This window comes from Hydra vulgaris, chromosome 03 (assembly GCF_038396675.1).
Source record: "Hydra vulgaris chromosome 03, alternate assembly HydraT2T_AEP".
Classification (NCBI taxonomy): Eukaryota; Metazoa; Cnidaria; class Hydrozoa; order Anthoathecata; family Hydridae; genus Hydra; species Hydra vulgaris.
In genome coordinates, this window is record NC_088922.1 from 48,332,501 (window position 1) to 48,345,545 (window position 13,045).

Here is a 13,045-nt window from a genome sequence, read left to right on the forward strand (position 1 = left end):
TAGTCCTCTGTTACAGCTTAGAGTTTATTAATAGTAATGAGACAATTGCTTGGACAATTAAATAGTGTACTGAGTACTATCTATGCTTTGAGTCAAATTCTTTAACAAATTTAAAAATGAATAATGTACCAAAAACTATAAAACACAAAAAACCATCATCATCACCAAGTTCTCTATACCTATCATTCACTAATATTCGTAATCTTTGAAGTAACTTTTCTTCTGTTGAGTCTTATCTCTTGCAAAGTTCACCAGATTTACTTGCTCTTTGTAAGACTAATTTGAGTTCGACTGTTTCATCTTGTGATCTTAGTGTTGATGGTTATCTTCCTTTAATTCGTAAAAACTCCAATAGTCACATACTTGGTCTGGGTATTTACATTTGTAAGAATTCACTCATTTTTCAGGAAGGTGTTTTCTGGAACTGTTGTCTATACTTTCAAAACTTTTTAACAAATGCTTATTAGAGTCTCGTTTTTTAGCTTGCTCGAAAGCAGCATCTGTTATCCCTATTTTCAAAAATTCTGGAGAGCGATCTGACTCATCTAACTACCGTCCCATTAGTCTTCTTCCTATCATAAGCAAGGTTTTTGAATCCTTAATTAACAAACACTTAATCTCTTATCTTGAACCTTATAACTTACTTTCTGATCATCAATATGGATTTCAATCTTCTTGTTCTACAGCTGATTTGCTAACAGTAATAACGGATAGGTTTTGTCGTGCATTAGATAGAGGTGGAGAGGTTAAGGCTATCGCTCTTGACATTTCTAAAGCTTTTGATAAAGTTTGGCATGCTGGTCTTCTCCATAAGCTTTCTTCTTACAGTGTATCAGGTAACATCTTTAAGATGTTACCTGATACACTGTAACTGATATACAACGATTAGTAAGAAAGGATTGAATCCTTCCTTACTAATCATAGTATAATAGTTGTCCTCGATGGACAGCACTCTTCTTCATATCCTGTAACTTCAGGGGTTCCCCAAGGTTCTATACTTGGCCCTTCACTCTTTTTAATTTACATTAACAATTTTCCAGATATTCTCACATCTAATGTGGCATTGTTTGCTGATGATACTACCATTTATTCTTGTCTTGATAAGAAGCCAACACTCTCTGATTGCTTTTAGGGGGCATTTTAGCTTTTTATTTTATTTTTTTTGTTAATTCACCTCCTCAAGGCCCAGAAGGCCACTACAGACAAGGAGGCTACTTATTTGTGGTATAACCTTCTCTCAACTCTATAACTCCAAAAACGAACCTTGATGAACAAGGCCGCTGCGCGGAGAAACAGGTTGAGCGCAGTACTATCAGGGACATGGTGGGGATCGAACTCGGAAACTCTCGCTTATGAAGCGAGCGCTCTACCACTACACCACTACCGCATATTTTGAAAAGCTTGAAAAGGTTCTCACTTCTGCTACAGCATGGGGCTCACAATGACTGGTGAACTTTAATTCAGATAAAACCCAATTTTTTTCAGCTAATCGTTACCACAATAATTTAGATCTTCCTATATTTATGAACAGTGATGTACCCTTCGAGTACATCACCGTTCATAAATATAGATTAACTCTTACTTCTGATCTTTCTTGGAAACCATATATCAAATCTGTTGCAAAATTAGCATCTGCTAAGGTTGAATCTCTTTATCGTACTTAACACTTTCTTACTCTGGATTCTATTCTTTATCTCTATAAATCTCAAATTTGCCCTTGTATGGAATACTATTGCCATATCTGGGGCGAATCTTCCAATGATGTCTTTTCTCTATTAGACAAGGTGCAAAAGACATTGTAAACATAGTTGGACCTGCTCTTGCAGCCAACTTCCAACCATTATCACATCATCTTAATGTTGCTCCTCTTTCTCTTCTTTACAAATATTATAATGGGTACTGCTCTAAAGAGTCTAAAGGGTCTCTTGTGCCATCTACTAAAATTCATGTCTCTTGTGATGAAATGTTTTAAAAAATAGTTACAAAAATATCTTTGAGATTTTTTTCTTTAATAAGAATTATTAATAAGAAATATAAAATTTATTTTTAGAACATAATTTATTTGATTGGTAAATTATTTTTGGAATTTTGTGATAAATTTCGTCTGTATAGCACATTTTGCTCGTGTCATTCGAGGGCTGTTAAGTTATTACAAGTCAGTAAGTAAATTTTTTTTAACTTAAAAACATTCTTGCAATCGCCCATTTTATAACTTTTATTATTATCATGCTTTTTTAATATTTTAATAAAGTTTTCATTAAAATCGTTTTAGCTTCAAATTTTATACTAGAATTGCTTTTTAGATACAAATGAAGCATTAAAAGCATTTTTGATTGCTCGCAATCCTAAACAACAGCACACTGCATCTCTTGAGTCTTATCTAATAACACCAATACAGGTGAACTTGAATATTTATAATTTATTTGCTATAAAGGGTTGGGGTCAGTAATGTCCCCCAAGTAAATAAAAATAATGTTAAGTTATACTTATATTTTTTTTTAAATAAAATGCATTATTGAAAGTATCATTTTGTCAATTGTAACAAAAAACTAAAATTAAGACCAAGTGCTATTAGAGATAAAAAATTTTATGTGCAAACTTTTTCTCAATTTACTATGGGGCAATGGTTAGTTACAAATTTTTAATCGTTTAATAATCTGGTTATCTAAAATCATTTTGGTCCTTCATGAAAACATTTTTTTTTACATTTTATTTATTTATAATTTTTTTTTATTTTGTCTAAGAAATAGTGTAAAAAATATTAAAATATAAAAAAAAGACTATTTTTTATGTAGCGCATTCTTCGATATCCTCTACTTATCAAAACAATGATGAAATACATGTTGAAAGATAGTGAAGAATATCTTTGTATGAACAATGCATTAACTAGTATTGAAAAAGTAGCAAATTATATTAATGAAATGCAAAGAATCAATGAAACATTCACTCCCTTATTTCAAGACTTAGCAAAACAATGTCCATATGTCGAGGTTTGTTTTTACTTGACACTATTACTCTGTTTGAACATTTTATTTATTTTAAAAAACATTTGTTTAAAATGACCAAAAATGTAATTGAATCTTCTAAAAAGAGCCACCTTAAATGCAGCCTTCTGAATTAACTTAACTGCCAAGCTAAAAGTGTCTGACTTCAGCAATTTTTGACTGACCTCCTTTCTATATTGTTATGGCAAAACCTTTGTGTTAAAAGTTTTGCATCAACCTAATACCGACCAAGAATAAATTGAGGTTAGCAATTTTGTTGCACAACCTTATTTTTTCTTTTTTCTAAACTCTAGATGGTCTTAAAGGGCTGTATATTTATGTTCATATTCACACATAAATGTGTGAGTATAAGTATGAATATATATAATATACATGAACTATGAATGCGTGTTTAGATAACAGCTCTGATATCACACTGAAGTAGCTTGCTGCCGGGGGTTTCAGTACATACATAGACTATCTTATAGGCTGCTGCCATGCAGCAGCAGGCTATAAGATGTGCTACTACATTGACTGAGAGTTTGGCATGGGGGAGCATTCTTTTCTTTTATTATTCTTCATTTTTTTTCTTTTTCTGAAAATGCTGTACAAATTAATGTAACAAATAAAGGTAAAAATTTGTTATCTAAATACTCTATATTATATATGTGTGTGTGTGCACGTGCGTGTATACAGCCCTCTGAATTAGGATTGGTATTCAGCAATGCCGACCTAACTGCAGACCTGAAAGTGTTTGAGGTCAGTAAAAAATTGCCAACCTTGTTTCTATGTTTTATGGTAAAACCTTTGTATCAATTTTTTTTTTTTACCGATCTCTAAATGATTGAAGTTTGCAAATTATTGCTGACCTCATTTTTCCTAATTCTGAGGGTTATATATATATATATATATATATATATATATATATATATATATATATATATATATATATATATATATATAGAGAGAGAGAGAGAGAGAGAGAGAGAGAGAGAGAGAGAGAGAGAGAGAGATTGTTGCATTTGGGAGTACGGAAGGAAAAAAATGATTCTTATGCCAACAAATACGTCACTTTTAATTACTTTTGACTTTCGTCCAACATTTGCATGTTGTCAGAAAGTTAAAACCATTAATTTAATTACAAATTTATCGTTTTTTAAAAAAACTACAAAAGCGCAAATTTAATTGACCAAAATGTTTTTAAAAACATTCTGAATGTTTTTAATAATATAAACAATGTTTTTATTTTTATTTTTTTTAATAAAATGTTGTTTTTTTTAGTTTTTTTTTAATAAAAATGTTTTTATTTTTAGTTTTTTTTACTGTAAATCTTGCACAGAGTGTTGCTATATCGACTATCTTATAGCCTGACTCACAACAAAGTGCTGCTACATCGACTGACAAATAGCCTGACTCGCAACGGTGTGCTGCTACATCAGCTGACAAATAGCCTGACTCGCAACGGAGTCAGGCTATTTGTCAGCTGATGTAGCAGCACACTGTTTAAGATAAGCCTGACTCCCTTGCGAGTCAAGCTTATCTTAAAACCTGACTCGCAAGGGAGTGCTGCTACATCAACTGAGGGTTTGGTTGGGGCAGGCAGTCTATTAAGTAACAAAAAAAAAATTCCAGTCTTGCATTTTAATTTTTACTTTTTGTCAACAAAACTTTCTGACAACCAGTTAGGAGTTGCGCGTCAGGCTATAAGATAGTCGATGTAGCAACACTCCGTGGATGATTTATAGTAAAAATATATATGTCAGAATCTACATACTGCAAATATTTTATGTTTTTTTGAAATTTGATTCTGAAGAAGAAAAAAAAAATTTATAATTCTTTTTAACTCATTGTAAAAGTAACTCTATTAAATGAAATTAGCTATCTTACAATTTTTCTGTCAAAAATAAATGTGATAAAAGTAAGAAAAATAAAAATTTTTATTATAAAGTATAATGTTTTGTCAATAACTTTTATTACAAATGCAAGAATATCATATCTGATTTTCATTTCTATATATATCTAAATATATATATATATATATATATATATATATATATATATATATATATATATATATATATATATATATAGATCTATAGTTTGTTGTCTTTGGGAAGAGCGGAAGGAAAAAAGTGATTCTTACGCCAACACATACATCACTTTTAATTACTTTTGACTTTCGTCCAACATTTTCATGTTGGGCGAAAGTAAAAACCATTAATTTAATTACAAATAAATCGTTTTTTAAAAAACCACAAAAACGCAAGTTTAATTGATCAGAATGTTTTTAAAAACATTCTGAATGTTTTTAACAATATAAACAATGTTTTTATTTTAATTTTTTTAATAAAATGTTTTTATTTTTATTTTTTTTACTGTATATAAAAAAATAATTCCGGTCTTGCATTTTAATTTTTACTTTTTGTCAACAAAATATGGAAAAAACTTTCGGACAACATATAAGGGTTCTATATATATATATATATATATATATATATATATATATATATATATATATATATATATATATATATATATATATATATATATATATATATATATATATATGTATATATATTATATATATATATATATATATATATATATATATATATATATATATATATATATGTGTGTGTATATATATAAACAGCATAGTCACATTGTAAAAGTTTTGAAAATATATATCTTCAGTGGTGTATCTTCCGAAGGGCTACTATGTATCTTCAGTGGTGCCATCTTCCGAAGGGCTACTGGAAATAATATTTGATGCAGTTTAGTCGCCCGACCGGGCAACTCGATTTTTTTTTCATTATTATTATTATTTCAATAATTCTTTAAGCAAAATTTATGCGTCCAAATTTAAATTAAGCAAAATTTATGCATCCAAAATTAAAGAAGGTGACTTTTATCTAACATAATAACGAACACCCCCCTTCTGCGTACGTACGCATTATTTATTATTTAAATATTATTTTGTTGTAACATTCTAAGAGAAATACCAAGATAAAAATCAAGTTGCGTAATTAAAAAAATAATACATAAAAAGTTTGCTTTTATTCAATATCTTTTTGCTACCATTCAAATTACGTTGCAAAAAAACAACAACATTAATTTGAACAATTATCGCTCGATTTATTTATTCTCTCCTTATTATTCATAATGTAATCCTCATTAAATATATAAAACAGTTGCGACAGTCAGAAAAAAAAATTAATGTTTTAAAAAAAATTGAGTTTAGGAGAAATAGTCAAGACTTTACTGTATGAGAATTGCGCAAAATGCGAATTTTGTTAAAAAATGGTGATGAACGACTGAAAACATTGGTGGGCGACCGAGATTAGCTAAATTATTACTCTCAGTCGCCCACCGGGCAACCGACCAAAATTCAAGTGTACACTACTGATCTTGATTATTTGTATGTCTTTTTATGAAGCAAAAGAAAAAATTTTGCATAAAAGTTATAGAAAATTATTTTAGGTTAAGCCATTTATAAATTAATTTAACTTTTTTTCTTTCTGATTTTTAGTTTTTTTTTTGCTTTACATGAAGACTTTATCAATGATCAATATATACTTTCTTAAAACTTTTAAAATGTGTTTGATTTATTTAGTCAAAGCATAAGATTTGTTATTACGCTTTAATTAAGTTGAATTCTACAATTAAGTTAACAACATTTTTTCTATATATACAGTAGCTTTTCGTACTTTTTTTACCTCGAATTAAAAAATATCGATCATAAAACTGTTTAAAGATTTATCCATATGCATATATGATAAATTTGAACTTTTGGGTGAACTTTTTTCACAAAGAAAAAAATCAATATTGAATGTTATTTTTATTACTTTTGCACAAATATCATTGATTTATGAAGCAAGAATATAGGATATATATGTGTGTGTGTATATATATATATATATATATATATATATATATATATATATATATATATATATATATATATATATATATATATATATATATATATATATGTATGTATAAATATATATATATATATATATATATATATATATATATATATATATATATATATATATATATAGTTTCTTTGATTATTTATACTTAAGTCAGCAGATCTTATTGTTGACAATCTCACACATTTTGGTCGTGTTCAATGGTTAAATGAGAAAGCATATTCTTCCAATCGAGGTAGCTTGGTTCAGCAGGATGTGGTAGAAAATATGACTGTTTTTGGTAAGTTTTTTTTTTGACCAGTCTCGTAGCAATTATTCAATTTTATTTTGTTTGATTTTTTAAAGAGTTTTTTTATTAATATTTTTTTTGTTTAGTTTTTAAAAAGGCTGTCATACTTTTGATGTGTGAAATGAAATCTCGATCAAGTAAAAAGGTTTTTTGTTAAATATTTTTTAAATCTATAATGTATCATATAGCAGAAGTAGTATTGTTTTCTGTTTGTTTCTATGCATATAATGTTTTTTTAATGTATATAATGCATATCTTATGTATATAAAAAAAAGAGAGTGCTTGTCCAAATGCTAACCTTCAGTTAATATATATACAAAAGCCTATCTGCATTTCAGTATGATTTTATTATTGATGTTTCGTTCAGACCTAAGTGTACAATATAAGATCACTATTTGTGTTTAAATTGTAGGAAAATTTTGTTAAATGCAAATTTACTTTATTCCAGATTTCTTGTTTAAAACTTGTTTAAAAATGCTTTTAGCTGAACATTGAATACTGAGTGGCTAAAAGGAAAACACTTGTTGCAGGTGTCATGTAGTTTAAACTAAAGAACTTTTTGCAGGTGTCATGTAGTTTAAACTAAAACAATTGTTGCAGGTGTCATATAGTTTAAACTAAAATAATTGTGCAGGTGTCATGTAGTTTAAACTAAAACAATTAATTGTATTATTTATTAACAGGATTTAAATGTAAGTTGCAATCCAGGTAGTTAAAAAATATCTACAACATTAATGAAAAAATTTGCCTGCTGCTGAACAGATCTTGAGCAACAAACAAGTTTTATTGCAAAAAGGTAAAAAAATAGAACTTTGCACTCATAAAAACAGTGCAACAAAGATGTGGAACAATAATTCTATTGCTTATAATTTTTTTTTAATTGCTTATACTTTATAAAAATTTGTAAAAGTTAATTTTATAAAAAAAGATAGCTAGCTTTGTTTAGGAAAAATTAAAAAAGTCCTTAAAATTAAAAAAATTACACAGTAGTAATCAATATATAGAATATAATTACACAGTGGGCACAATGAAAATGAGGAATATGAGATAATGGTATTATGACATGAGAATGTCATAATACCATTAATAAATATAATAATATTATTATTTTTATTATGTTTCATATTAATATTATAATAGTTTTAGCATTGTTATTTTAAATTTCAAACTGTGAGCTACGACTATATATAACAAACTGTATGTAATATATTTTATAGTTAATTATGTAATGAATTTTTAAACTAAATATAAACTATTATTAACTAAAAAACAAATGTTCGTATTTTTTTTACACCTTCTTTTATCATTCTTAAAACTAATTTTGATATAACTGTGAAAACTGAAACATTTTGATTGAAACCTCAATATGTGCTTTCAGAAAAATGTTTTAGTTCTTCAATTTTTAGTTTTTTGGTTACAGTGTAAAGAAAGTAAAAACGCAAAAGTTTAATCCATTTTAGACTTTTTAAATATTTAGAGAAACTTTGAAAGTCACATTTTTTAATATGAAAAATGTAAGTAGTTGCAATTAGTGTAAAGTGTCCAATTTTTTTTATTGTAGGTAAAGGTCAACTTTGTAAAAATAAGATCTAAAAATTTTTTCAAAACTTTGCTACAATTATGTTTTGTGTGGATAGTTAGATTTGTTCAAGTATTTGAATAGAAATACATAAAGTTACTCATAACTCGAAAAAATAAAATACAGTTACTTATAACTTAAAGAAATAAAACACTGTTTTACTCATATTTATAAAGAAACTGTGTGAAAAAGTATAAGATGGCTGTATTTTCTTAAGTGGGAACTATATGTGATTTGAATTTGACAAGTCTTAATATAAAAATATAATTAAAATTTGTTTTCTAATTGCTCAATTTTTGTTATTCCCCTCCTTAAGGCCGAGAAGGCCACTACAGATGAGGAGGCTACTTAATAGTGGTTATAACCCTCTCTCAACTCTATAACTCCGAAACACCAACTTTGAGGAACAAGGTCGCTGCGCGGAGAAACAAGTTGAGCGCGGTACTACCAGGGATGTGGTGGGGATCGAACTCGGAACCTCTCGCTTATGAAGCAAGCGCTTTACCACTACACCACTACCGCATTGATTACCAAATTACTTAATGTTTAAGTAATTCGATTGCCAAACCACTATAAACAAAATTTAGTTAAAAATGTAAAGATTTTATTGTAAAAAATAGCATCTATTATTTAGTTTTATAGGCTCAGAGCTCATCAAATCATAGGTTTTAGTTTCAAAGTTATTAGAGCGTTTGACTCAATTGACTTTGCCCTTGTATTTATTAGATTTTTTATAATTCTTTTTTAGATTTTAAGCACCTCATCAAATATTGTGAAAAATGATTTAGAAGTCAGGTTTTCTACTATTATTTCGTTAAACTGTTTAATACTTCGGGATCATGCATGGTCTCAAAATGGTATTTACAAAATTTGTTTTAATATTTTGTAATCCAACATTACGGGAATCTCATTATTTTTACAATTCTCTATCCTAGAAAACATATATATATATGAAATCTGAAAACATATATATATATGAAATCTGAAAATTATATAAAAGTTTTAAAAATAGAGTCATCTTTTTCATTAAAAATACCTCATAAACCACATAAGATTTTTTAAATAATCTTGCAAAAAATGTTTTTAATGATTGAAAAAATGTTTTTAATGATTGAAAAAATGTGTTTAATGTGTTTAAAATTGCTAAAAATGATTTTTGTTTTTATTATTTCGAGTTTAAGTATTTTTTTATGATTTGTTTTTGATTTTTTAATAAAATAGTATTTTAGATTTGAAATATTGTTGTGGTATTATTAGTTTTAGTACTTTATTAATTTTAAAACAGCAGTCAAGATAAGTTTTAATTTTGTAATTCATTTAAAACTAAAAACATTAGTTAAAATAATTGACACAATATAAAATGCTTATTGTCAAGTTATTATTTGCGAAGCTCATAATGCAACTTTCACTAAAACAATTTTTGCTGTTGTAACTTTGAAGCGTGTCAAAACTTGCTTTACAGCTATTGACACACGTAGATTAGACTTTTATTTGGCAAGCTGTGCCATGCATTGACAATGTGATTGTTGAAAAAAATTTAAGCAAGGTAAATTTTTGTTTAGTTTTTTCCAGCAAAATCTATATCTGTGATTAGTTCTCGGTAGAAGGAAAAGCATCATTTTATTATGTTATTGTTTCTATCAATTTTAAACTTTTGAATAAGGTCGCCTTGTTTACAGCGGTCGACTAAATATACGAGGTTAAGTTGTGATTGTCTTGACGCCTAATCTTATTTTCAATTATATGACCAAATAAGATATCCAAGCTGGAGTTCCAAGCTCAGTAGTAGTGGATGTAATATCAAGACATTGATATTACATCCACTACTAAGTATATCCATTTCTAAGGTGTGTTTTATAGTACCTACCATTCGATTTGCTTTACATGAGGCAAAAATGGATTGGCTTTTTACTTTGACGTAATTAATAATTCCTAAATCACGCTCAGAGGTAGTTGTTTCCAATGTAGATTAGGTCATTTATTAGTCTATGTTACATTTTTTTTTTTATATATATATATAGAATCAAATCAGGCATGGGAAATTGTAGATAAAAGCCAGGGTAACGAAGTTGTATATGCATTTATAAACAGGTGATTATTTATTTTACTTTATACCAGTGAAAAACTAAATATTTTATTTTTAACTCTATGTATGTATGTATATATATTCGACTCTTATGCCAAATAACATTAACGCATTTTAATGCTATTTGGAATAAAAATGTTTTGCAGGCATAAGAATCTAGTTTATATTTTGTCACATTGAATTTTGAAATTTAGCGTTTTATTTAATAAACAATTTTTTTTAAGAATCCATCGATAATCAATATTTATCAACAAAGCAGATAATTTTAATATTATTGCAACATTATGTTCTTACAATCTTTAATATTTCAAATTATTGTCAAAAAGTTTAAAATTTTGAAAAAAAATTAATTTTGCTATGAAATTGAAACATTCTATTCGCGCCGCATAAAGGTTATTATTAATACAAAACTTGTATAATATGTTATGTATTAATTATAATCGTTATGCGGCGTACATTGTGTGTCATCAAAGTTCACGTATGTTTATGTATAGTTTGGAATATTGGCGTTTTTTTTTGTTGTTGTTGCTGCGGTTCCTATCAATTCATGTTTAGATAACTCTTTTAAATAAGTTATTCAGATTTTTAACAAGGCTCTGTTTACTTAAGTAACATTTTTTATTTCATTGTTTTAAAGTCACTTGCGGACACTTGGGTTCTTTATACATTTTAAATTTGTTTTGTATTTATAGTACAGCTGAGGAGAAAAAGGTGTTGATAAACGCTATTAAAGAATCACTGAAACTTTATAAAGAGACAATAACTTCAACGAAAAATATAAATCCATTCAATACCGCTGTTCACTCACCTGCAAAGCAACAACTTGCAATAGACGTTTCGAAGAAAACAAACATTAAAAAAGTTGCAAGTTTTAATCGGAAAAATGTTTTTATCGAAAGTAAAGATTAGAAACATGCAGCGCAACAAAAATTGTATTATATATTAGTATTGACATAATTTTGATACTGATACTCATTTATTGTAAAGGCAACAAGTGCGAATAGGCTATAGATTGGTAAAGTGCGTTCCACTTCACTATCAGTAAATGATACATTGAATCTTTCTAAATAATCATTTCATCTTTCACTGTATTTTAGCGATTTGCGTATAACGATTGCGGATTGCGATTTATGTATTTTTTGGCCTAAAAACCTTTGAAATGAAGCTGTTTTTTTACTCTTCAAAAAAAAATTGTTTTGTATTTATAGCTGAGGTGAAAAAGGGTTTTATAAACGCTATTTATACTGTATAAAAAAATTTACAAAGATTGAGATCATAAATAATTTACTTATGTTTGTTTATTTATTTATTTTTTCGATAGTTACCGCTTTCAGTATTTGTATGCTGTTTTTTGAATAAAATGCTTTGGGATCTAAGCAACAGTGACGCGGTAGTTTGATTTTTGGTTCAGTGGGCCGTGACAAAAATCAAAAATGTCATGTTTTTAGAAAAAAAATTATTTTAGATACGTGTATAGCACATATATCATGGCCTTTCTAAAATGAATATTTTTTTTTTTTTTAAATCAAAAATTGTTTTTACAGTTACAAATTAAAGAAGCGTCTTTTTCAGAAATTCATTACAACTAAAAATGCAATAAAAAAATGTTCAACTTTATTTCTTCACAAATTTAAAATTAATTTTATACGATTTTTTTAGTAAATTTTGAAACATATTTATAGCTCATTATATTCTTGCAATAATATCAAAAAAATAAACCTTAGTTAACTTTTTTTTTTATTGTTTAAAATGTGTAAAATTATTTGATAAAATTAGAGGTAGAGGTAGATCATAGAGGTATATCTATGACCTTATACTTTTTGGAACATAAGCGAACACATCTATGAGTATATACAATAAATGATTAACATGTTTACTATGAGGTAAAATTGATTTTGGCTGTTACTCCTTGCAACTTTGAGCACTGCCAAGCTCTAAAGCTGAATACATTTTGTACAACTCCCTCGCTTTAAGGGGATTTTAATATTTGATGTTGATGTTAGCTCTTCCAACATTTTATAAGGTGATTTGTTTCGAAGCAACAATGATTTAAGAAAAGATGTTGTTTTCATTGATGATAAACCTTTTATGTTATGCAGAAACATCTACCAAATTTATTCCACATATTACAAGAAGAAACGGAGCTACATAACATCTTGCCGTGCCATAAAA

At 27.5% G+C, this 13,045-nt stretch overlaps 1 protein-coding gene across 4 annotated transcripts in view; it reads left to right on the forward strand.

Moving 5' to 3' along the window:
- LOC100210698 (protein still life, isoform SIF type 1) overlaps window positions 1–12,160 on the forward strand; it is a 56,543-nt gene extending 44,383 nt beyond the window's left edge. For 2 of the 4 annotated variants that reach the window (XM_065793493.1, XM_065793494.1), the window contains 8 exons: window positions 2,051–2,159; window positions 2,304–2,398; window positions 2,796–2,990; window positions 7,073–7,199; window positions 7,295–7,353; window positions 9,536–9,644; window positions 10,809–10,878; window positions 11,566–12,160. In XM_065793493.1, the coding sequence (XP_065649565.1) occupies window positions 2,051–2,159; window positions 2,304–2,398; window positions 2,796–2,990; window positions 7,073–7,199; window positions 7,295–7,353; window positions 9,536–9,644; window positions 10,809–10,878; window positions 11,566–11,782 (981 nt within the window). In that variant the 3' untranslated portion in view covers window positions 11,783–12,160. The remainder of the gene's footprint in view (window positions 1–2,050; window positions 2,160–2,303; window positions 2,399–2,795; window positions 2,991–7,072; window positions 7,200–7,294; window positions 7,354–9,535; window positions 9,645–10,808; window positions 10,879–11,565) is intronic. The other 2 variants (XM_065793495.1, XM_065793496.1) reach the window with 2 other exon arrangements.
- Window positions 12,161–13,045: the final 885 nt, after the last annotated feature.